Source organism: Rattus norvegicus, chromosome 7, assembly GCF_036323735.1.
Source record: "Rattus norvegicus strain BN/NHsdMcwi chromosome 7, GRCr8, whole genome shotgun sequence".
NCBI classification, from domain to species: domain Eukaryota; kingdom Metazoa; phylum Chordata; class Mammalia; order Rodentia; family Muridae; genus Rattus; species Rattus norvegicus.
In genome coordinates this window covers 61027330-61053673 of record NC_086025.1, presented here as the reverse complement: position 1 = coordinate 61053673, position 26344 = coordinate 61027330, and the positions used below count along the sequence as shown (strand labels likewise).

Genomic DNA, 26344 nt, shown 5'->3' with positions numbered 1-26344 from the left:
GGATGGTTTAATATACGGAAAACCATCAATGTGATCCATTATATAAACAAACTGAAAGAACAAAACCACATGATCATTTCATTAGATGCTGAGAAAGCATTTGACAAAATTCAACACTCCTTCATGATAAAAGTCCTGGAAAGAATAGGAATTCAAGGCCCATACTTAAACATAGTAAAAGCCATATACAGCAAATCAGTTGCTAACATTAAACTAAATGGAGAGAAACTTGAAGCAATCCCACTAAAATCAGGGACTAGACAAGGCTGCCCATTCTCTCCCTACTTATTCAATATAGTTCTTGAAGTTCTAACCAGAGCAATCAGACAACAAAAGGAGGTCAAGGGGATACAGATCGGAAAAGAAGAAGTCAAAATATCACTATTTTCAGAGGATATGATAGTATATTTAAGTGATCCCAAAAGTTCCACCAGAGAACTACTGAAGCTGATAAACAACTTCAGCAAAGTGGCTGGGTATAAAATTAACTCAAATAAATCAGTAGCCTTCCTCTACACAAAAGAGAAACAAGCCGAGAAAGAAATTAGGGAAACGACACCCTTCATAATAGACCCAAATAATATAAAGTACCTCGGTGTGACTTTAACCAAGCAAGTAAAAGATTTGTACAATAAGAACTTCAAGACTCTGAAGAAAGAAATTGAAGAAGACCTCAGAAGATGGAAAGATCTCCCATGCTCATGGATTGGCAGGATTAATATAGTAAAAATGGCCATTTTACCAAAAGCGATCTACAGATTCAATGCAATCCCCATCAAAATACCAATCCAATTCTTCAAAGAGCTAGACAGAAAAATTTGCAAATTCATCTGGAATAACAAAAAACCCAGGATAGCTAAAACTATCCTCAACAATAAAAGGACTTCAGGGGGAATCACTATCCCTGAACTCAAGCAGTATTACAGAGCAATAGTGATGGAAACTGCATGGTGTTGGTGCAGAGACAGACAGATAGACCAGTGGAATGGAATTGAAGACCCAGAGATGAACCCACACACCTATGGTCACTTGGTTTTTGACAAAGGAGCCAAAACCATCCAATGGAAAAAAGATAGCATTTTCAGCAAATGGTGCTGGTTCAACTGGAGGTCAACATGTAGAAGAATGCATATCGATCCATGCTTATCACCCTGTACAAAGCTTAGGTCCAAGTGGATCAAGGACCTCCACATCAAACCAGATACACTCAAACTAATAGAAGAAAAACTAGGGAAGCATCTCGAACACATGGGCACTGGAAAAAATTTCCTGAACAAAACACCAATGGCTTATGCTTTAAGATCAAGAATCGACAAATGGGATCTCATAAAACTGCAAAGCTTCTGTAAGGCAAAGGACACTGTGGTTAGGACAAAACGGCAACCAACAGATTGGGAAAAGATCTTTACCAATCCTACAACAGATAGAGGCCTTATATCCAAAATATACAAAGAACTCAAGAAGTTAGACTGCAGGGAGACAAATAACCCTATTAAAAAATGGGGTTCAGAGCTAAACAAAGAATTCACAGCTGAGGAATGCCGAATGGCTGAGAAACACCTAAAGAAATGTTCAACATCTTTAGTCATAAGGGAAATGCAAATCAAAACAACCCTGAGATTTCACCTCACACCAGTGAGAATGGCTAAGATCAAAAACTCAGGTGACAGCAAATGCTGGCGAGGATGCGGAGAAAGAGGAACACTCCTCCATTGTTGGTGGGGTTGCAGACTGGTACAACCATTCTGGAAATCAGTCTGGAGGTTCCTCAGAAAATTGGACATTGAACTGCCTGAGGATCCAGCTATACCTCTCTTGGGCATATACCCACAAGATGCCCCAACATATAAAAAAGACACGTGCTCCATTATGTTTTTCGCAGCCTTATTTATAATAGCCAGAAGGTGGAAAGAACCCAGATGCCCTTCAACAGAGGAATGGATACAGAAAATGTGGTACATCTACACAATGGAATATTACTCAGCTATCAAAAACAATGACTTTATGAAATTCGTAGGCAAATGGTTGGAACTGGAAAATATCATCCTAAGTGAGGTAACCCAATCACAGAAAAACACACATAGTATGCACTCATTGATAAGTGGCTATTAGCCCAAATGCTTGACTTACCCTAGATGCCTAGAACAAATGAAACTCAAGACAGATGATCAAAATGTGAATGTTTCACTCCTTCTTTAAAAGGGGAATAAGAATACCCGTGGCAGGGAATAGAGAGGCAAAGATTAAAACAGACACAGAAGGAACACCCATTCAGAGCCTGCCCCACATGTGGCCCACACATATACAGCCATCCAATTAGACAAGATAGATGAAGCAAAGTAGTGCAGGCCGACAGGAGCCGGATGTAGATCACTCCTGAGAGACACAGCCAGAATATAGCAAATACAGAGGCGAATGCCAGCAGCAAACCACTGAACTGAGAACAGGACCCCCGTTGAAGGTATCAGAGAAAGAACTGGAAGAGCTTGAAGGGGCTCGAGACCCCATATGTACAAAAATGCCAAGCAACCAGAGCTTCCAGGGACTAAGCCACTACCTAAATTCTATACATGGACTGACCCTGGACTCTGACCCCATAGGTAGCAATGAATATCCTAGTAAGAGCACCAGTGGAAAGGAAAGCCCTGGGTCCTGCTAAGAGTGAACCCCCAGTGAACATGATTGTTGAGGGGAGGGCGGCAATGGGGGGAGGAAGGATAGGGGAACACCCATAAAGAAGGGGAGTGGGAGGGATTAGGGGGATGTTTGCCCAGAAACCGGGAAAGGGAATAACACTCGAAATGTATATAAGAAATACTCAAGTTAATAATAAAAAAAAAAATGAAGGTAGGAGAGAAAGAAAATGTAAAAATAAAAAAATCACTGAAAGAGTTACCCACCACCAGTCACATCCCAGACTGATTGTGTTATAGACTTTGTGGAATCTGGGAACCAATCACTACTTTTCCTTAAGACTCGAAATACACTGACAAGTTTTAAAACAAATGCCTTAAACTGCAGGCAGGTTTGTAATACTGATTATAACTATGAGAGGTCTGGGCAAAGAGTTGCACTAATATAGTAAAAATTCTTGTTTAAAAGTCTGCAAAAGAGAAGAATGCATATTCCATTGTATAAAGAGAACAATGCTCTAGTAAGTAGAGCAGTTATCATGCTAACTACAATGCTGGATATTGGGAAGAGAGACTCAAGATGGCAGAAAACAAAGGGGAGAGAAGTATAATCTGTTATCCTTTAAAGATGTATAATCAAATCTTTTAATCCCTATAAGATTAATAAAATATGCCTCTGCCCCACCACTACTTTTAGCAATGGTGTAAATTTAAGAACGCTTTAAAAGAATGTTAATGGTAGAAAAGAGTTGCCATCTACTCAAATGTGAGTACTAAGTGACTGGAAAATTTCAAAGCAAAAAGGGATTGCTTCCTCCTTCTCCCATTCCGAGGAGTTGCTTCTGGACACTCTGCTTTTGTTGAAAAAATTATTCCAGTACAAACAACATGTAGATCACGCTTTAAATGCAGCAGAAGGAATGAGAGAATCAAGATGCCTCCATGATGTAACTTTTAAGTGTTTATTTAATCTTCATTTTTATGTAAATATATTTCAATGGAAGTTTTAACTACCACTTAAAATGGGTTTTGTAAAGTATAATTAGACACGCCGTCAGATGGGAAGACAAATTAAAAGTGCCGTTCACACTGTTGCATGCAGTGGCGCTCCCGGAACAGCTATCTTTTGTACCACTTTGCCCATAGCAATAAATTTCAGGCGCCACAGCACAGAGGATCATGGATGCACAGGAAGATTGACACTGAAGTTGCTAAACAATACACCTTCTTTGCATGGAAGAACTCACATGCTACACAAGCTGGGGCACCTAGTAAATTCTCTAGTCAGAAGCCAGTTGTCATTTCCTCTAAGTCAGAAGCTAGGCATGCTCTGACAATGGACACTTCTGTTTAAGACTGTAAGCAGTGGCAAGAATCTGCATAGCAGATAATTTGGGGGAAGATTTTTATAAATGTTAGTCATAGGTCAAAGTCAGATGAAACAACCATTATTATTATTATTTTGTCATATGCAATCAAGGCGTAGCACAGGCTGTATTCATGTGCAGCTACATAATGAGATGATTGGTCTGGGCCGAGATCTCCATCAATTCAATTGCCCTTCTTGTGTTCAGAGAATATGAAGATGATTCAGCAAACCTCCAATACCCAGCAGATAATGACTTGTGTAGTGTCCGTGCTGTACAGTAGGCAGACCGTAGATCTGATCTTTACCACTTACCTTTGGCTCCCTACATATTCCACACCCTGCTTTTCTACTCTAAAGTGCACTTAGCCTATGTTAGGTCCTGCATATAAGGGGATCACGTGGTGTCTTCTTCTCTCTGGGTTGGCCTAGTTTCACCCTCATTGTCCCCCAGAATCGTTCATGCCCAACCTCCTTTGTAAAGGCTGAAGAATATCCACTGTAATCATCACCCCCCCCCAAATTTATACGACCCATGATTCTGCGCCTACACATCCACTGAAGAGCACTCATATTTCGCCCATATTTGGGGACTATTAGTAATGCTGTACTGAGTGTGGTACACACAGGCCTACACCACCCCCAGATGCTGCTTCAAATGCAGAGGTCGGTTCAGTTATAGCTCTGCATGGCCTTCCTGGGACAATGACTAAAACATTTAAATTTTACCTTGTAAGTTCTGGAAGTCTCCAGAACTAATTACAGCATGGCAGATAGTGATATATTTTATACCTCAAATATGCTAAGAGGTTGTCTTAAGTTCTCTCAGCACAAGAAAAATGTGTGTGACTTTTAATAATCTTGATTGTACATCGTCTCGTAATGTATTCAAATATCAAACCACACCTTAACTTTATGCAGTGTTTATTTGCCAGTCACATGTCAGTAACACAGAGCAGCAAGCAAACACTCTACCAGACGCTGCCAGTAGTAACTCTCTCGTCTATATTATAGGCCAAGACCCCTTAGAACTCATTAGTTGACCAATTGAAAAGGAAAATAATTTTTTCTCAAAAATCTGTCATTATAAGCTATTTTCATCATGGCAGATAGACCTGTTATGGTAGATGGTTTAACAAAAAAAAAAAAAAAGAACTCCTGCTCTCTTTTATTAAATATGTCTACTCTTTTTATTGTCAATGTGTCCTGGGACTTAGCATCAGATATATTTCAGAATTTATACATGATTGAAAAAACTCAGGTCCTTGGGAAGAGGAACCAGTGGTCTTAACCTTTCCACCCAAAAACAAGATTTCTTTGTTGTTTGCACAGCCTCTTAAAATTGAAGATGCTTTGAATTAACATGAGGAGATCTGAGAGGTTCTGGATTAGAATGCAGATCCCAAAGCTTCACTTTGGACTGATTGAACTAAAAAATCTGAGGGATAAGCGCCTATAAGTTTGGCAAAGAACTTCCCCCAGTTTCAAAATGCTACCAGGCACTGTGATGTTCGCAGCCCCTGTTGCAGACTCTGAGAACCTAGTGGAACTGAGCACTAAGTAGGTTGACACTCTGGATGGCACTGGCCGACATTTGTATTGCTTCTCAAATTAGGCCTATATGTAGGTGATCAGTGTTAAGACTCACAACTCCCTCCCAGCCAGAGAAACGGAAAGTGGACTCCTGCGCTGTCCAGCAAAGTGCACAAAATCCATTCTCATTGGAGAAAGCACTCTGCTTCCCGGATGCTAAGTGCTAGGTTGTAACATGAAACCAAATGACATCTGTCCTTTACCTTCGGATGACTTGATGCCATTTTCTTCTGCTAGCCAATGAATTACTGATAAAATGAATCCTCTTCCAATTCCCTGAGATACCACAATTGTCTCATAATTGTGCAGTATGTTGTTTAATTATCCAACCACTGAATAGCACTTACCACATAATTAGGTAAATAGTAATTATCCTTGAAGAAGCAATAGCTAAGTGCAAGTGGTGTAGGGTGATGTGAATCACACCATCACTGGGTAAACACAGGACCAAGATTTTCAGCAAAGGGTTTGAAATGAAGCCACCGGAGAGCGTCTGATTGGTCACAGGTTTGAGTTTATATCGGATAAACAGAAGAGGGAGAAACAACACTTAATAACATGGCTGTGCGTTTCCATAGTGTTAAACTGGCAGCAGACAGCCACCATTTCCACTTTAAAAGTAAACCGAGTGAGTGTGTAGAGCCTGAGCTGAGAGAGAAAGAGAGAGCAGAGAACGCGAGTCTTGCTGCAGCTCACTGATTTGCTGCCCCTAAAACGGCTGGAAATGCAGACCGTGTTGTCAGAACTGAAAATGAAACGGGGACTCAAAATGAAGTAATTAAACATTGAAAATAGGAGAGGAAATGAGAAGGGGAAATCTTAAAATAACTAAGTGAAAACAACCTCAATGGGGAACATCGGTGCCCCAACCTGGCTTCATCTCCACAGTCAAGATGCCAGAAGGTGAAGACAAAGACAGGCACTAAGGTTGGAGGAGGAGACTCCAAAGAAATAAAACCATTCCCTATCACTGCAGAGGCGCCTCATAGTCTTGTAAAAGCATCGTTGAAAGCCCATGCTGTCTAGAAACACCATTGCTAGTAGTTATACACTAGCTGGTATGAACCGCCGCCACGCACACGCACACGCACACGCACACAACACAGGACTGCATGGTCTGGCCTCAGTGAGAGAAGATGCACCTAACCCTCAAGAGACTGGAGGACCCAGGGTGTGGGGAGGGCTGGAGGGGAGGGCTGGGAGGGAGTTGGGGTAGGACAGGGCAGGGGTGGAATGGGAAAAGAATGGGGGAATGGGAGGTGGGGACATCCTCTTGGAGACAGTGAGGAGTAGGAATGGGATGAGGAACTGTTAGAGGGTGGACCGGAAGGACAGTAACGACTGGACTATAAAAAAAAGATTAAAGATAAATATTTTTGTAAAAGGTAGTTTTAAACATGAATTGTTTTTAACATTTACTTCCTGGTCGTGACTTGTTCATTATGCCTTCTTTTAACTTGTCCTCCTATCCAACGGCATCCCTGAAATTGCAGTTTAACGGACCCCAAAAGGAGTGCCTTATAGCTTGAACCCTAAATGCAAAGATCCTATTTGTCCTCTCTTATTCTTCTATTCCCAATACTCTGCCATCGAAAGGCTTCTCTTGCTTCAATTCCCTTTCCACCTTGTTTCTGTTCCTCTCTTGTTTCACAAGCCCCACTTTTTACTCCCCAACTTCCATTTCTCATATGCCCGCCTCTTTAAAAACAGCTTATGGGCTGGAGAGATGGCTCAGCCGTTAAAGGCTAGGCTCACAACCAAAATAAAAACAGCTTATGTGCATCAACTTAACCCCGGGTAAGCAGTGGAGTACTTGGTGTGCATTTTGCTTCTGTTTTTGACTTCTACTGTTTCTTTTATTTTTGCATCAGATTCCTAATATCTGTCCATATTCCTAAAGGCTATCCACATTACTTTATTTATATCTAGTGCATTGCCTCTATGTGTGCTGTGTTAAGCATGCACATTCCACATCATATTTCTCTGTCTCCATGGTACATGGTTTTGCTGCTTTCTGGTCTCAAGTACCACCTCCTTAGGCAGCTGTACAAGGGGATGAAAGATCCTCATTAGACATTCTCCTGCACCCCTGTGAGGTTTCTGCTGTGAGTGCCAAGGCCTGACGTGAGGGGCTGTGAAACACACTTTAAACACTGCTGGCTTGCTTTCCACAACTATTCTCACCAGCAAGTAGGACAAAATTAATTATAGACATTTTTTCTTTAAAATGCTCACCTAATGCTTTTCATATATTTAAAATTGCTTTAGCTCTATCCTACCCCCATGGATCCAAATTCTACCCAAATTTAGTTTGTTTTTGAAGGAGGAGGAGGAGGAGGAGGAAGGGGAGGAGGGGGAAGAAAGAAAGAAAGAAAGAAAGAAAGAAAGAAAGAAAGAAAGAAAAGAAGAAATGAAGTGCTTGTTTCAGAAATCCATCTATCAAACCCAGGTTGTATTATTTTAAAGGTGCGTTCAATTATATTTTGTGTATGGAACAGTGTTTAATTTACATTTCCAATAAAGTATCATAGTGGTAATTTCCCCCATCGTGTATATATCCACGCACACACATAACCATGTGAACAGTGTACTGGGTACAGCCACAGACAACTAGAAGAGGTTTAGGATTGTGTCACTCACCCCTCTGACACTGTGATTCTCCTTTTCTTTTGCTTTTTCTCATTTTGTTCTCAAAATTTTAAAGGGAATTTTTAACTTGTTTTGCATTCTATCTTACAAGCTTTAAAAACAAAACGTACACGTTTTAAAATGCTTCACAAAGTGCGTTATTCAGTTAAACTTTTATCCCTTGCTAGGGCAGGAGGCACAAAATGGAGAGGCCTCACTGAAACAGGAGAAATCTGAAATAGCATCCTGGTGAGGGGTTGCTGTTCTCACTAGCGTTGAGATGGGGTTGGCTGTATGAGACAGATTTCTTGCTTTTCTACCAAGCCTTATTAGAATTACGATGACAATCTCTCCGAAGGGCCATTATGAGACAAGGCTGCTGTCCTTACGTGCACACACTGGAATGAACTAAACATCCTACTTTATATTGTACATAAGACCTTTAGACTAAACTAAAGGAACGTGAAAGGACCCGAGGGCTTAAACACCATCCTGGGATCTAATTACAAAAGCAGGAGAAAGTGAAAGTTGCTTTGAATCTGAAGTTGAGCTGATCATGCTGGTTACTTTCTCAAAGTCCCATTTCATTCCTGGTGACAGGCAATGCCGCTTCAGAGCAGCTAATCAATCAAACAGACTCGTCCCTGCCCTGAGAACTAGCGACTCATCCGCAACACTTGTGGGCAAGATATTGAGATTGTTTTCAATTATGCAAGATGGCCAAAGTATGGACACATGTGGGATGAGTAGAAATATCTTGCAAACAATTTCAGGACAGCTTATTTTGGCCTGGCTGTGCTTTCATTCCCAAGACTCGCAAAGGATGAAGGGTGAAGCCGAAAGCCATGGAGACATTTAGCCTTAAGCTTCGGGGGGAAATCAATAACGGTTTGTTATAGTGCATTACTTAGGAATAGATTCTATAGCATTCTGAATGCTGTGTGATTACTAGTGGCGAGAGCCCGCTGAAATGATCTTGGGTAAACCGGAAGTCTAATTCTTGGGTTTCTACTACTTCTGAATAACAATCTCCCCTGTTCAGGGACATGGAGTTAGCACACTGGGCTGAAATACAAACTTTGAAAGAAAATAAACCACCCCTTCACTTCTCTGGTTTTTCTTGCTTTATAAGAATATTTCTTTCTTTTTGTTGCTATTTGGGGATGAGAGAAAAGAATTTTATCATTTTTATTTCTAATGAACCATGTCTTTTGAAATATCCAATGGGACTATCATTTTTTTCCTTTTAAGAGTCATATGCTGCGTTATGTATAAAATAATTTTGGTCCCTATATTTAAATGTGAAATGTGGATCTGCATAGATCCTAGTTACATTTACTGTTTAAATGAAGCATGCATTGGTGACCAAAATACTGCACCATTCTGTGTTTCTCAACCTGTTTTCCTAACTCGGACCATACCCAGAACACCTAGATTTCCCTGTCACCAGTAAATGGCATAGTGTCCCCAGTGGGACCTAAGTAAACAGCCACTTAGGGGTTCTGTGACACACAATCTTTCCCAACATGTTTGCTGTTTTTCCTATTTATAGAGAATTAAGCAGACTCTGAAAGATAAATATCATGTTTCTTCTCATGTGCAGAATCTAAATGTGCCTGTGCATGTGAATGTTTTAAAGGAGACACAATATAAGAGGGGGAAGAAGATCTCTTCAGGAAGGGAAAGGGGGACAGAATGGAATCGAATCCATATGACATGTAAACAGAAGGGGGCACTATTATGGGGAAAAGAAGGGGACAGCAAGACAAGGAAGGAAGGAAACTGACCCAGTGGGTAACTGGGAGAGACAAATATGGCTAAGGTATAGTGACACACACATGTGAGAAGGCTGTAAGGAAGACCATTGGCTTGGATGCTAACTGTAAATTGTAAAATATTCTTAAAGTTCAAGAAAAGAGTGGCCAGTAGGTATATAAATGATTAAAGTTCAAAAATTTAAAATGTCTATTAACTACCTATTGACAATTGGACCTAAAATTACCTATTTCTTCAATATAAAACTCACCCTGCCTTCTTGATGATATTATTTCTATCAAATACAGTATAATATATATATATGTACATATGCACAAATATATTTATATATTTAATATTTTGGAAACAAGGATAACTAATTTCTAATAGTGGTATAGAATATGACTTATAAATAGGCTTTGACAGAATAAGAACTGGAGGGGGACAGTAGTCCTTCTACAGGGGAGACTTGCTCTCCTCCTCGCTAAAGCCATCATGTGCTTCAGTTACCTCAGTGTAGACAATGGTCCCCAAGCAGCCACATCTTACAGAATTAATTACAATAAAAATAATACCAGTTATTTTGTCTTATCTGATGCTGTTCACCCCACCTCCAAATACAAACAAATTAATTAAAAGTAGCATTTCCCCCTAATTTTAAGCACTCAGAATCCTAGGTTGGGAGAGGAAACATCTCTCTTTCCCCTTTTCGAAATTCAGAGCAAACAAGCCTGCAGCTGTCCTAGCAATCTTGTTAGGGCAACAGAATCCAGGCTCATAAATCATAACGTGTTTCCTCACAGCATCCTCTTTACACGTAGCTGAATTAAAAAGCCAAAGGGTAGGAGTTGAAGAATCTCTGGCTTCTGTTAAAATGAGTGCTGTGGTTATACATCTCTGCCTGCTTTCTAAGCCAGTAATCCATCAAGGTCCAGGACAAAGAAAGAAATAGTTCTGAGCAAATGCACATGTGTACTTCTTTCTTTCTGTGTGTGTGTGTGTGTGTGTGTGTGTGTGTGTGTGTGTGTGTTTGTCATTGTGCAGTCTCATGCATAAATTGTTTTGCCATGTCCAAAGTGAATTCACCTTCCAAAAACCCATAAAAATCTGTGCCCTGAACAACCCTTACCAAGTTCTGTACTTCCGAGAATAAGATGATATCTAACCCAGGAATAGGCTGTGGCCTAAAAGCCCCTAAATTATTCACGATCTCCTCCATGCTAAATAAATCGGCAGAACAAGTACATAAAGCAATTGTGTAATACCTTATAAAACATCTTTTCGGTAGAAGGAAGTGAGTGGACAGACACAGAAATGTCGCCCCACAGTGAGGCACGCTTTAATTTCTCAGGAGAAAAAAAAAATCTGCTGTTCTTGTAAATTGCCAACTTAAATGGAGACTAAAGACAAATGTTTGTCGAAGCGAATTAAAATCAATGAATTTCCCTAAGGCTTGAAACATATAAAATAAGCCAAAGGTTATACATCATCACCACAATGAATTAGTGCTCAATTAGTGTTCTAGGGAGGATGAACTGGCACTTTTGACAGACACAGGGGAATGCAGCCAGTAGGGAGTTTGTCCAGACTTGTCCCCTTCCTCAGGGCTGTCAGGACATGCCTTAGGGCCCCATCCAGAACTGTATACAGAACTTGACACCTTACTTCATTGCTCTGGGTGGGGGTGGGGAGGAACCCTTTCTCATAAGGCAGCTGCTTGGAGAAAGGTGTTTTGTTGGTTTTGTATTCGTTACTCATACATGCCCTCCTCCCTCCCTAACATGATCTAAGGCTTTCCAAGCTATAGACAATTAAAACCGACTAAACACATTCCAGAGTGCTCCAAGATTTACAATGGGGAAGAGGAGGGTGACTCCATAGAAAGACCAGCAGTTTCAACTAACCTAGACCCCCGAGATCTCTCAGACACTGAGCCAGCATCCAGACAGCACACACCAGCCAATAGGAGGCCCCTAACACATGTACAGCAGATGACTGTATGGTCTGGACTCAATGAGAGAAGATGCACCTAACCCTCAAGAGACTTGAGGACCCAGGGAGAGGGGAGGTCTGGTGGGGTGGGGTGGGGTGGGGACATCTCCTTGGAGACGGGAGGTAGGGAGGAAGAATGGGATGAGGAACTGTGAGAGGGCAGACCAGGAGGGGGATAAGGACTGGACTGCAAAAAAATTAAATAATAATAATAAATATAAATAAATAAAACAAAAAATATTAACACAAAAATATCTATGTTCAAACAATTAAGATCAAGAATCATTTGGGAAATAACAGAATCAAAATAAATACGTGAATTCGTAGGAAGAGGTAAATTTTGCCGGTGATAACCCATTGCGAGCATTGCTCCAGTGACACCTACTGTGCTCACTGTTCCAGCAATACCTACTGTGTGCACTACACCTTTACAATGTTCTCAATTTAGTCCATTTATCCAGCAAGTGTTCGTGGCAGTAACTTCAGTGCACGCTGCAATTTTAATTTAAAAGTTTTCCTTGAGAAGCAATTTAGGTTCTGATCTCAAAACCCAGCATATAAAATTATCAATCAAAGCGACACTCTATGGGGAGACTAAGGCTTTTAACTGAAATGTCCAAGAGTGTCCTGAGGTAGTCTATCCTATCCTGGCAATGGAGTACAGAGGTGACTTAGTCCTTACCACACAGCTTGTGCCACCTCTTGTCCCGAATATCGTCATAGGCTGCTATTGCAAACATGACTGGGCAGGATGCAGCCTGTGCAAGGCAGGGCTCTCTGCTGAGCTGCGGGATGTGATATTCTAAGTTCTTAATTGATGTCACACAAGCCGAGTAGACATTTTATTTTGACACTTAGGGATACAACTTTCATGCTTGTCTCAACAGAAACAATCCTGCCTCGATAGAGAGGCAGGCAGCAACAGCATCTGCGAACAGACCCAATTTTTCTTCTCTAGCATGAATATATTCTCAGTTGTTTAAATCCCTCTTACATAGCACAGAACAACGGTAGCTTTAGACAGAAAGAGAAGACTAAAAGTGCGTAATCGTGCACTGATTTGACCAGCACTGAGGATGTGGCCCCGTATAGGATGCTGTATACGCTACTGTGAGTTGGGTGTCAGTCCATCCTCAGTGCTCCAGACACTGAGCAGCAATAAGGAAATGTAAAATAACTCCCTGGTGTTGCTTCGCCAACGTAGACAGTTGCCCTTATACAAGGTCAAAGGTAACACTTACCTTAATGCAACAATGAGGTTATCCCTCCTCTCCCCTAAGACTCGTGCGTAAGACATACTGAAAATACAGATCCTCCATTTAGCCTCCCATACAGAGAGCACAACATTTACAACTGCATGACTCCTGACAAATCACTTCTGGCCCACCAGGAATACAAAGCAGGGGATCCCCAAGCTGTAACTGTTTCACAAACCCTTCACCTCCGCCCTCCACCTCCACACCCTCCTCATTCACCCTGTCCGCCCCCCGCCCACCCCCGACTTCTCAGACCCAGAGGACCCAGAGCTGAGGAGAAGCTTGTGTTAAAAGAGAGATTCAGCAGCTGGCACATCTTTCCCCATACCCATCCATACTCCGAGAGCAGCATCTGGCAGGCTTCTAATCTTCCTCAGGAAACGTATAGAAACTCTCCAGAATGGGATGCTGTAAACAATATTGCCCTCAAAACCTCTTAAAATGTAGCGAACAGAAGAATAGAGAGAGGAAAAGATACCAATTACCTAAGCCAAAACGTGCAACTAGTACGCCTTAAATGTCTATCCGCCCTTACTATTTCAGCGATTTTAGTAATTGAAAATCATCCTTTCTTCAGTGGTTTCACCTCAAAAGCAGTGCTCTGTACAATTCAGTCTGCGATAGCAATCAGCTGAAACATTAATTCAATATTGTCCTGAAGAACAGTTGTCTACCTGTGGTACCAGTGCCGCTCGCCACAGAAAACTAGCTAGCTCCATACTGGGAACGCGGCGAGTGAGAAATTCCATCTAACCACTTGGGTTACATCTTAACAGCTAGTTCTTGGAAGACAAAGGATTTTAATTAAAACTAAGAATTCAAACTCAACACAGCTATCGTCTAATGAAAAAAAAATTATTGAGCTACCAGTGAGGACTCTAAGCTTTCTGTTAAGGCTCTTTTCTCCAAAACTCTGTGAGCTGTTGACTCGTTCATTCTTTTATTTGGCTGTTAATTTGAGTGTCTACTGTGAGCTATGCACTATACCAGTTTCCATCAGTCTCTCGGTTTTCATTTTCTTAAAGGCTAGTGTTTAATTCGGAGAATCGTTGTGGACACTAAATGGACTATTTATGTGTAACGCCTACCCAGCAATAAAGCACTGAGCAATTATAAAGCAGCTCTTACAAAACAAGCTAATTTCTTCCTTCTGCACTTGATCATCTCCACGGAAAGGTAGGCAAGAACGAGATGAAAAAAAGAGAGAGCTGTGTGTATCCGATATATAAATTATGCACGATCAGCATGCTATACAAATGCAAACAAGAGACATACAGTCTGTTGATTTGATGGAAATGGAGAGGCAGAATATTTGGGTAAAGACAAAAATGACTTTAGTAAGCCCCCCAGAAGACAACTGTACATGGAATTAAAGGTGATTTTTAATTTACTGAACAATAAAGCAAAAGTGACTGTAGTACAGGGTGCGCTGTGCTCTCTTCTGGAATTGGATTGTTTGAGTTTAGCTTTGCTACTTATGGATGCTGTTAATCTCTGTCCCTGAGCTCCTTGCCCCATAAATTAAGGCCAGCTACCACATCTGCATGCTGGAATTGCCAACCTAAGGATAAACAATTCTTTTTATTTTTACTAAGGAGATAGATTATCAAAAGGAATGATGCCTATTAACCAGTTCAGTGAATTCACCTATGAATACATACAGTTTTTAATATATATTCTCAATTGAAAAATCTACGAGACTTCACGCTGCCCACATTAAACTCACAACTGACCCCCAGGCTCTTTTAAAATCTTATCTGGCCATTTATTAGCACACGTTTCTCATGACTTCTGACAGAGATTCTTTAGTTCAGTTCAGCCCCTCCTCTCGTTAGTTCTCTCCACTGGCACAAACACTGTCTGTGTTGTTCATTGTTCTGGTTACAGTCATTTCTGTCTAAAGTCTCCAGTTCATTCTCTCTTGGGCCCGTTATGATGATGTCTTAGTCCCTGCTTCTCTTCTCAAAACAGCCCCTATGGAGATCATTGATGATCTGGACATGGTCTTCCCCACTCACCTGCCTTTCTCGGGGTCTCTCTTCTCCTCTGCTGAAGAGAGTCTATCATCACTGATCAGATCCTTCTTTTGTAACAGGAAGTGACCTCGGAACATGGTTTTCCTTGACTTCTCTTCCTTGTGATTCCTTTTCAGTTTCCTGGCCTCTAAACATCAGAGCAAGTCTATGCCATCTCCACGGACATCTAGTCTTCTGACACGGAAGCACATTTGGCCTAGTGATGAAGCAGTGGCTTTGCCTGCAGTTCCACCATGTAAGTAGTAGCTCAAACTGTAAGCAGAGTCCAACAAGAGTCCTTGTCTCAGTAAGTAAGCTAGAAAGTGACCAGTGAGGCTTCCACACACATGTGCATGTACCAACATACATACTCACGTGCCCACACAGGCAAACATGCCTACACACATACACACTGCATAAACAAGCGTGCATATGAAAAAAATAAAAAGGCCTACACATCTGTAGTTAGCCATGGAGTCCTCTTCTAAGAGGCTACACAGCAAGCCGGTCATAAGTTCCAAACGCATTTCCCTCCACAGGCCACCTTTCTGGATCTCCGGTGCTATCTTTCTCTCCATCAGCATTTGTAGCAAGGTAATAGTTTTCTCTTTCAAATGGACAAGCTACCAGTGACCCTCTTCATTTTCACCTTGGGTACCTTTGGCTGTTTTCTCCACCTGCCACGCATCTGCATGGAAGTGAGACTGTACACCAGGCCCCCACCCCAATCAAAGGCTCATCAATTGTTTTCAGAAATGAGATTATTCATTAAGAGGAATTAACACTTCGTGGGTGTAGCTTCGTTGGCACACAGTCACAGAAGACTCCCTGGCTCTCTGGTGCTTAAAACCATTTTGCCTTCTCTTCCAAGATATTCCCCTGAGCCTTGGAGGTAACGGTGGCTGCCGATGTGCCCAGTGAGTCTGAGCTACTCTTGCCAGTTATTCTCCTCGTTGGCCCCGGGTGTGGCTTTCAGAAATGCTCTCTATCTGCTGCAAAAAGAAGCTTCATGCATGTAGACTAAGGGATACACTATGCCATGAATACCGATGCTAAAACAAGGCCTGAATAGGGATAAGAGCAGTTGACATGCCATCATTGATGGGGACAATGACAACTGCTGAGGGAAGTTAGTTTTTCAGAGTGATGAACTCCCAAATGGTTATCCAAGTCATCAGTCCTAAAAAAATTACATACAATCAACACTAAATGGACTCAGCAGTTTTCACACACACATGTGTATGTGTGTGTATATGTGTGTACATATATATGTATATATATATATATGTGTGTATATGCATCTTAATATATGTGTGTGTTTGTGTTCATGTATATATATAATGTGTATGTGTAAATATACAAGTTGTGTAAATATATGTGTGCATGTATGCATGCACATAATATATATGTGTGTGTATGTATGCACAAAATACATATTTTTAAGAGACCATGCAAGTGAGTAAAGTTGGGAGGAGTAGATGGTACTCCCTAGGGAAGAGCTCACCAATTGACTATCCAGTGCCAAATGACCAGCTCTGAAAACTTAAGGCAAGAAGCATGATATGGACCCAACAGGGTACATTTAGGAATGTATATGTATGAACAAACACATGTTTCAGTGTAATAACACTTAATGAAAAAGAGTCCATGAATTTGAAGAGATAGGGGATGGGTATGTGGGAGGTTTGGAGGGACGAAAAGGAAAAGAAATGTCATTAAATTACAATCTCAAAATAAACAAGCCTGAGGTGATCGCATAAGCTTGTGATACGAGCATTTCAGAGGCAGAGGCTGTAGATCTCAGTGAGTTTGAGGCCACCCTGGTTTACAGAGCAAGTTCTAGGACAGCAAGGGCTACACAGAGAAACCCTGTCTCAAAATACCAACCAAACGACAAACAAACAAAATGAGGCAGGCCTTGAATTTGAGAAGGTAACATGGGAGGTGATGAGGAAACGGAGAGAGGAAGAAAATGATGTAATTATATTTAAGTTAAATTTTGAGAAATAGTAAGAAAATGAATAATTATGAGAAGACTTAAAGCAATATCCCTCCATAAAAGACTATAGAAGCAATATAATACTCAAGACCTAAACTGCATAACATTGTCATGGCGCCACCCATTATAGAGACCAAAGCAACACTGCTACTCTGAAACATAATAGTTGTTCATGAGTAACTGTAACACAAGGATTGTCCCCAGAGAGATGGGAGCAAAGCAAAGAAGGCTGCCCCAGGAAGTTCATGGCCATTACAGGGTTCAGATATAAGTGTGTAGCGATTTTCTTTGGAGTCTTTTGCTCCTTGGAAGCTTTGCAGAATGCTACTTGCTGTGCACAATAACAAATAACCTTAAAGACACAAAGAGTCCTCTTGGTACACTGAGATCAGCAAGATAGAAGATTGGCAACAATATGTATCAATGATGCGAGAAATGCACCTGTAAGAAATGCAGCCGTAGACCTTTTATTCAATGAAGAACTTTGCTCAGTAGACTCTCACCCTTTGTCTCATTCATGTTCATGACTGAAACCTGCATTTCTGTGAATATTCCAAGAAGCTAGTAACTTATAAATGACATAATAGTGTGTGCTCCCTTCAGCTTTTACCTTTCTCAGTCACCCGACCTTTGAAAGGCATTGTGAATTTGCTCCTTTGATGCCCTGTTTGTTGATAGGAGCTTGGCTCCTCTGGATTTGACATGGTATGATAGAAAACTGTCCTGGCAGCCAAGGCTCCCTGGTTTAACTGGACAACTCACACCAAGAATATGTAAAATATTGTATCGGTCTTTCCTGCTGACACAGCCTCTGTGTGATATAATTTTAGCTAGTTGTGAGGTACACTGCATTATCAGAGGATTGAGCACACATTTGGCATCCTCACAACTCCAAAGCAGGGTTTTTACACTGATGTTTACATCTATCTGATTGTTTGAAAGCTTCTAATTGCTATCTTAGTGTTATCAAAATTACTGTATTTTCTTTAGTAATTTGATGGAACTTATCTCCATTAATTTTAGCTAGAATTTTCTTATCAAGTTAGTATGACTTAATTATTAGTGCTATGATCAGTTGTGTTGGTTTTGGTTGTCACTTTAATTAATAACATGTTTTACACAATACTGTTTTCCTCTAGTGTTTAAATCATGTTAAAATATATTTCCCTCTGATGTAATTTTTCCGGGTCACTTTTTTTTCAAATCTCAATGTACATCTGACTATCATTTGTTTAGCTCTGAACTAATCTATTATTTATCCTGGACCCCCACTGCTACCACCACCTTCTTTAATTTCAGAAAATGGAAACTCTATTCAGAGGAAACTTCCCCGGAGTTCCCTCCTTCTTCCAAATGCTGCCAGAGGCCTTTGGTTTGTTCTATTGTCTCCTTGTGGGAGATTTATTCATTATCCAGCCAGTAGTCAGTATCTGTTTTACCTCACTCAAAGGCCCTCTGCCTCTCCTGTGCACTTCAGGCCAGACCCTCCATGTTTCTGCCCTCACATTTTTTTAAAGATTTATTTATATATATATTAGTACACTGTAGCTGTCTTCAGACACACCAGAAGAGGACATCAGATCCCATTACAGATGGTTGTGAGCCACCATGTGGTTGCTGAGATTTGAACTCAGGACCTCTGGGAGAGTAGTCAGGGCTCTTAACCCCTGAGCCATCTCCAGCCCCCACATTTTTAAGGTCCATCTCTATCCATATAGAGTGTGGATGCTTACAAAATGAGCCACTGTGCTTCTGAAATATTTGAACAGCCTCCCTTTTCACTCTGTTTTTTTTTTCAAAACAAACTTACTTAGTGGCCACTCCTTACTCGCTGCCTCCCCCACCTTGTTTTCTGCTCCGGCTACATAGCTCTTCATTTTCTCACAGCGTCCATCCCTCCACAGAGCCATGGGTGTAGAGAATTGGATGTTTCAAATTCTTTTTTATACCCTGAACCAAGAACAGGGCCGAGTGATTCCATATTTACCCTAAGAATAGACAGCACAAGTGAATATTTGTAACTCATTGTGTAATTCTGTAATGATGTGCTAAGCATTTGTGGAAATTTGAATAGAAGCTCACACCGTGGTCCCTTATTAAGTAGAAGAAGGCGACACCTCAGAAAAGTATCTGCATTGTATATTCCAGATCTCACACTGGAGATTGATAAGTGTGTGTTTTAGCCAGGGTGGGCTCTTTACACTAGGTTTCTGTGAGCCTGCTGTGCGCAAGCATCCATGTATGCCTCTGTTACCTGAAGTGACCCATGTTGTTATGCATTTGAAATGCTCGTCATCTGAGTCTAAAATCCATATATCTGTCACGTATCATATTAATCTCTTTTCAACACCCTACTTATCCACATAATTTCTCTAATATTTGTTAGTGTCTCTATTCTCAGGATTGCAGCTTTTTAACATTTGTAAAAAGACACAGTCTCATGGACACGTGTGACTAATACCATGTTGTAGGTTACATGCGTGTTGATCATAACTGCTCAAGCACACAACTGGGGATTTTCTTAAAGGATTTGTTTTATTGAATTGCCACCCAGAATGCTCTTGATGGCTAAATTAGGTGTTAAGCTAACATCTGAATGCAAAAGAATGCAAGGCACATGGATATCACAGGTATCCTTTGCTATTATTTTTTAACGTCATAATAGATTGTGGTATAAGTGCCTACTTGCCCTCTTTGGTTTCTGCATCCTTATGCTTCTGGTTTTCTCTTCTTGCCTATGGACTTATTCTTCACCATCTCCTGGTTCTTTTCCTATAATCTCAACTTTAGATGCTGCTTAGAACTGGGCCATCTTCTGATTCCATATTCCACATACCCTGAACAAATTTACTTTTCTTTATCTCTAGCAGAGAGACAACTGTCTCCTGGGCATAACAGTTATGAGAAGACAAACTTGATTCATAATTAAATAAGTCAGAAAGCAAAAATGAATAAATGCATGTCCCTATGACTGGCACCCAGATTCCTAATTTGAGTCATTGTAATACAGTGGCAGGCGACACAAGCTTTCTTGACAAGATCAATCAAATGCTGCATTCACTCACCACCATATAGCCGTCACCCACAGAGCTGAGAACTTGACAAATGCTGCATTTTAGAAAAGCAAATATATAATAGCATGTCTCTTCATCTACTGAGGAAGCTTCAACATTTTATATGCATGAAAAATGCATATATACGGTCAACATGGTGAGACTGCATTTTAACAAGTCAGATTTGGAACAAGAAGTATATCAGAACTATGGGGGCATGCTCATAATTTATACTTCCAGTATTTTAAATGGCATAAAGATGAAATACATGGTAATGTGCAAAAAAAATGTAGATTCTTTAAGATAATGAGGGGAAAACTTTTACATTTTAAAAAAAGTTTAAAATAAAATTAGACAATGAAAAACGACAAAAGTAGACTACATATGGGTGATTGAACAGTGCTCCAGAACTGCTGACCGACTTTCACGTTCATTACCTATATTTTGTAGTCTTGCTCCTCCCCCGCCCTCTGCATTAGTGATCTATAAGTGTGCTGATAATAAACATCATGTTTTAGATTCTAACTTTCAGTTCTGTAGCATTCTGTTATGTTGCTGCTATTATTGCTAGAGCTATTTATTTGCTTTACATATGTATTCAGCTTCCCTGCCTTCTCTCCTTCCAGTCTCTCCCTGTCTCCTCCCCTCTACCCTATCCCTTTTCACCAGAAAACGGAGGCCCTCCCGTGTTGCTTCTCATCAACAGTTGGTTTATTTTCTGTCAGGATATTAGATGACTCACTCACATTCATTTGCTCTGCAGTCCATGTTCTCAAATGCGCTATGATTTCATAGACACCACTACAAGTTGGTTTTTATGTGAAATTTCCCCATCTTGTGGCAGTGCTTTCTCCATTGCTTTGGGACACACGGAGCCCCTTCTACGTGCATTCCTACACAAGCCCGGTATTTGGAAGAAGCAGCCCTCGAGGTGGAACACCAGGGCCGTGATGCGTCTTCTTATTCTGCCCCGTACGTGTAACTATTCTCAAGGTAGTGCTAGCATGGCTGGCACCTTGAAGCTGCGGGGAAATGTCATTTCAGACAAACAGTTCCCTTCTACAGTGGCATTTTGGTCCTGCTGTCTGATACTACTGTTCCTTTCCCCCAGAATCTCTCTGCTGCTGCTTAAAAACAGGTTATTCTTGGGATTCCAGATTTTTGGCTTTTTACAATCACGGTTTTAATCAAGAGCTATAATTTCAAGATATCCGGGCTTTTGAAATTTTTAGACTTTGGGGGATATTCTTTTTGACAAATTCAACATTCATGGTCAGAACAGTCAGGGCTGTTTATTTGAAAATTAATCAACAATGGCCTTTCTCCCACGCCCAGCACAGTACCAGCTCATAGCAGATGCGCATGATAAATCAATAAGTACACATGGGACTCAAATGTACCTTTGATTGCATATTTGTAATTCTGTTTTTATAGAATTTCTAAAATCAACAGATCAATAGAATCAGAAAGTAGTTGATGTCTACCTAGAGCTTGAAGTAGGTAAGTATAGGGTTTCATAAGAAGGGATAATAAAAAAATGTTCCGAAATTGATTTTAGTTATGTCTGTATAACTCTGGAAATATAAAAACAACCTAAGTTGATTTATTAAATTCATGAATTATGAGGCTGGAGAAATGACTTAAGCAGTTCAGAACACATACTGCTCTTTCAAGAGGACCCAAGTTATATTTCAAGCGCTCGTATTAGGGAGGCTTATAACTGCCCAAAACTTGTGTTTCAAGGAATCTTAAACTTCCGGCATCGGTAGGCACCTGAACTTAAATTTACATACCCACATGCAAACTTATACATGTAATTAAAGAAAAAACTTACATAGTATACATACATACACACATGCCTGCATCAGAAAGAACCTACTCCTAACAATCCAGACTCTATAATAACTAATACACATTCTACTCTTCTAGGTCCCCTCTGTAAACTACTCTCCTTTTCGGTATTTACAAGTACAATTAAGGCACACTGGCACATAACCATAACCAGCACAAAGATGCACCTTTGGGTAGGTTTTTACTCTGTCCTTCATTCATTTTCCCAACGGCTCTACTTTTCTACCCCAGAATTATGTCCCTAAGTAAACAACAATCAGAAAGTCTTTGTCTCAGGGTCTTCTTTGGAGAGGGAGGACCTAAGGCTCAGGAATCTCCAAAGTTTACTCCTCTGTTTTCATGACCTAATTATTATGAACAATGAAGACAATATAAAGCCACACAGAGAATTTACCATGCATCCTGGGTAGCACTTCCAGCCTGATCACACTTCTCCCTGGTTCATGCTATGTGAACATTCACTGTCACAAGTTTCTTCCAGTAATTCTGTCTGCCTTCCCTGTCTGTAGGTGCAGACTGAAATCTTTTAAAAGTATAAACCAGAATAAGTCTTCCCTCTCCTCAGTTGTTTCTGTCAGGTATTTCAATCACAATAAACACAAATCTAACTAATATAGAAAATTGGTACCAACAATGCCAAGCAACCAGAGCTTCCAGGGACTAAGCCACTACCTAAAGACTATACATGGACTGACCCTGGACTCTGACCTCATAGGTAGCAATGAACATCTTAGTAAGAAGACCAGTGGAAGGGGAAGCCCTGGGTCCTGCTAAGACTGAACCCCCAGTGAACTGGACTGTTGTGGGGAGGACGGCAATGGGGGGAGGGTTGGGAGGGGAATACCCATAGGGAAGGGGAGGGGGGAGGGGGGAGGAGGATTTTTGCCCGGAAATCGGGAAAGGGAATAACACTCGAAATGTATATAAGAAATACTCAAGTTAATAAAAAAAAAAAAAAAAAGAAAACAAAAAAGAAAATTGGTACCAAGAGTGGGGTTGCTGCTATGATAATCTGAACCAATTTAACTGGTTTGTAGGAAGAATGTGAGAGAGATTAAACATACGAGCTACAGAAGTCCCAAAATACTATAAGCAATAAGTCATTCTGGTGGTAGTTTGGAAGAGCAAATGCCATGCTGAGAGTAATTAATGTGCTCCTATTTGCAGCTTTGTTCAGAATGGAACAGACTCTGTCAAAATGAAAGCTATTTCACATTATAGTCTAAGAATATAGCTATATTCTACTCATGTCCTAAAATAATACATGAGATTGTATTTTTTTAACTTATACTATTTGTTTGGCAGAGAAATTTAAGAAAATACAACAGTTAGGATGTGGCATGGTTATTGTTAATTGCACTTAATCAGATTTACAATAAGATTCAAGAGAAATTATCCAAGCAAGAAATGATTTTTAAAATGTGAAGCCAGGCATAATGGAATCAAATGTGTTTACTTACAGTTGGTTACAAAGTAGGTGTTACTGCTAAATATATTAGCAACATTTGACAAAGTCTTGGAATTAGCATTGGAACAATAGAAAGGTTGCCCTAAAGAAAGATCTTTCTGATCCAGCTATGGATGGGCAGTAAAAATACAAATTTATTTGAAAGGGGAGTAAATGAGAAGAAAGTAGGGATAAAGGGAAGACCTGATGTGACCCTGCAGAAAAGGAGCCACACAGGAAAATATTTCTCCAGGTTGAGCCGTGCAGGCATTCAGACCTGCTCCAATTCAAGGTTCAAGGTTCACAATTCAATGTGGGCCAGCTATTTCTCCACCCTATATCAGAAAGTGGCATCAGGTATGCAATGCTGGCTTTTCAGGCATGCGTGATAAAAGAGCTACACCATCCTGGAAGTTTGAACCAAGATTCCACAGAAAACTCTCAGAGGACAAAGCATAGCAGAGCCAGATTCCTTGTGGAGAGTCCATGAGCAGGCTGTGCACACAGGTTTGACAGCAGTGTCTGAACTGTAATGGAGACTTCAGGATATTGAAAGTGTCAGAAATGTGGACCATCTATCTGCAAAGGGAAACTGAGGATACAAGTAGAGCCTAGGTCAAAGAGATCACACTTACTGTGTGTCCTAGATGATGGGCTTGTAACTGTTACAAATTTTGTTCCATTGTGTTGCCATTCTACATTTTGATTTGGTTCATTCCTTGTCCCTCTCTTCTTCTCTTTGAGATTAGGAGTATTTACTCTGTGCCACTGTAGAGCATAACGTAACTCTGCTTTCCCATTTATAAGGCTCATAATTAAGACATCAGTAGAGGTTTTGAACTTTGGGCAATGTTGGTACTACCATAGAAACTTTTACAGTTGATCTAATCATATTTTGGATTATGAAATGTTCAAGCTAGGAATATATATGGTAACTAACTCTACCAACCCTGTGGACCTGGAAATGGCATTGTATAATCCCACCAACCATTTCCCTAGAAGGATAAGAAATTTGTCTTCCAAACTTCAGCAGCTTCCTCTATCCTGAAGATTCACTTCCAGTGAATAGTCAAAAGCATGTAGGTATCTACACATGCTAGAAGCAATAACCGAAGACAAAACACTTAAATGTCTTGCATAACTAAATAAGGTAAAGTTATAAGAATATGGCTCCCTAAGACTGAAGACCAGGCCAGATACCAGCTAGTGCATAAAAATATGCTGTGTTCTGAGTTCAGGTCCAATCAATAAAAGAATCCCATAGGCAACAGTGTTCTGGCTTCTTTTTAACCTTGCAACTTACCATTTTGTGATACAGTCTGTGTTTTCTACAGGGATTCAGCAGATTAAGTAAAATTTCAAAAGTATCTGCATCATTCTTTTCTCTTTTCCCAGTATATTTGAGGACATAGTAGATGAGTGCCTTCATATGGCAATGAAAGCCATAATGTACATTGCATACTATTTTGGCAAAGAGATGAAACCCCTGAAATTCTCAGGCATTGCAAGAGTCAGTCAAAACTGAAATATTACTTTGGGTCAATATTTGGAAGTATTCACAAAAACAGTAAGTATATGTACCCCATGACTTAGCAATTTCTTTCTGATCTATATTAAACAGATATGTATACAAACAAATGCACAAGTTCAATGATTCTGAAACAATAAAGAGTATAACTCAAAACCAAAAGTCTTCGAAGATAAAAATAAATTTTGACATAGTCATACTATAGAACAACATATAGAAATGAAAATGAACTATTATCTTTCATATCAGCATGGTAACCCACAATAAATTTATAACCACATTCTATGATTTTACATGTGTAAATATCAGAAGTGAGTAAAATGAATCAATGATAAAATTTAGACTAGTGCTTACCTTTAAGAGAGGGTTCCAGAATGTTAGCAGCTACAATATCTGTGGCTGAAAAATAGCTTGAAATCAACACCATTGTACTTACTGATCCCTTCCCTCTACTTGTTGATAACTCTATCGCATATGAATCTTGCAGAAATTATGAAAGAATAGAAGAAGGAGTGTAGCAAACATAAAGACACTGAGACTTCTGGGGTTGTTCATTGTTCCCTTCAACTAGCATGTTGCTAAAATTCTATGTGCTCCCTCACCTCCAGTAAATATACCAAACTGACTTTTACCCACTCAACAACACAGTGCACAGTCATTTCCATCATGTGCAAAATGTAAGACAAAAATCTGATCATACAAATTAAAAAGTATGTAAGTATGAAGAGCTAAACCAGAAGAAACCATGAGCAGCGTTGACCAGCTGTCTTAAGAGGTGATTTTACAATGGGATTTTAATGCTAATAAATCTAAGATCTAAAAGACCCTCAATATCATTAACAGGATAGTGTGTGTAGAAAAGTAGTGTCTGGCAGTTTTGTCACCAACCTAGAGAATCTTGCAGCCTCCTATTCCTTTCTTTTCTAAAGAAAGATGCTCCTTATCCCTTCATCTAGCCAATGGGGGCTGGGGGATGTGAGGAAGCCACTTTCTTTCAGTTACCAGAATTGCTCCTTTGCATGTTCAGGGAATCCTTTCTTCTGCCATGGCCATTGTTTCTCTTGGATCCCTCCATTAGTCTCTCAACAGGACCTTCAACTTCTAACATTAGCATCAACAGCCTATTCTCAGCCAAGAGATGCTTTGAAAATGTAAATCAAGTCAAGTTATTCTACTAAGAGCTCCCAAATAGACTCACCCACAGCGAATATAGATGTCCAAGTAATAC

The 26344-nt window shown here is 40.3% G+C and overlaps 1 protein-coding gene across 6 annotated transcripts in view; it reads right to left on the bottom strand.

Annotated features, from left to right (window-relative positions):
* Tafa2 (TAFA chemokine like family member 2) overlaps positions 1-26344 on the bottom strand; it is a 475889-nt gene that overhangs the window by 250200 nt on the left and 199345 nt on the right. For 3 of the 6 annotated variants that reach the window (XM_063264598.1, XM_017595215.3, XM_063264597.1), the window contains exon 2: positions 15242-15511. The exons of the other annotated variants lie outside the window; for them this stretch is intronic. In XM_063264598.1, coding sequence (XP_063120668.1) covers positions 15242-15336 — 95 coding nt within the window. In that variant the 5' untranslated portion in view covers positions 15337-15511. The remainder of the gene's footprint in view (positions 1-15241; positions 15512-26344) is intronic. 6 annotated transcript variants of the gene reach the window in all.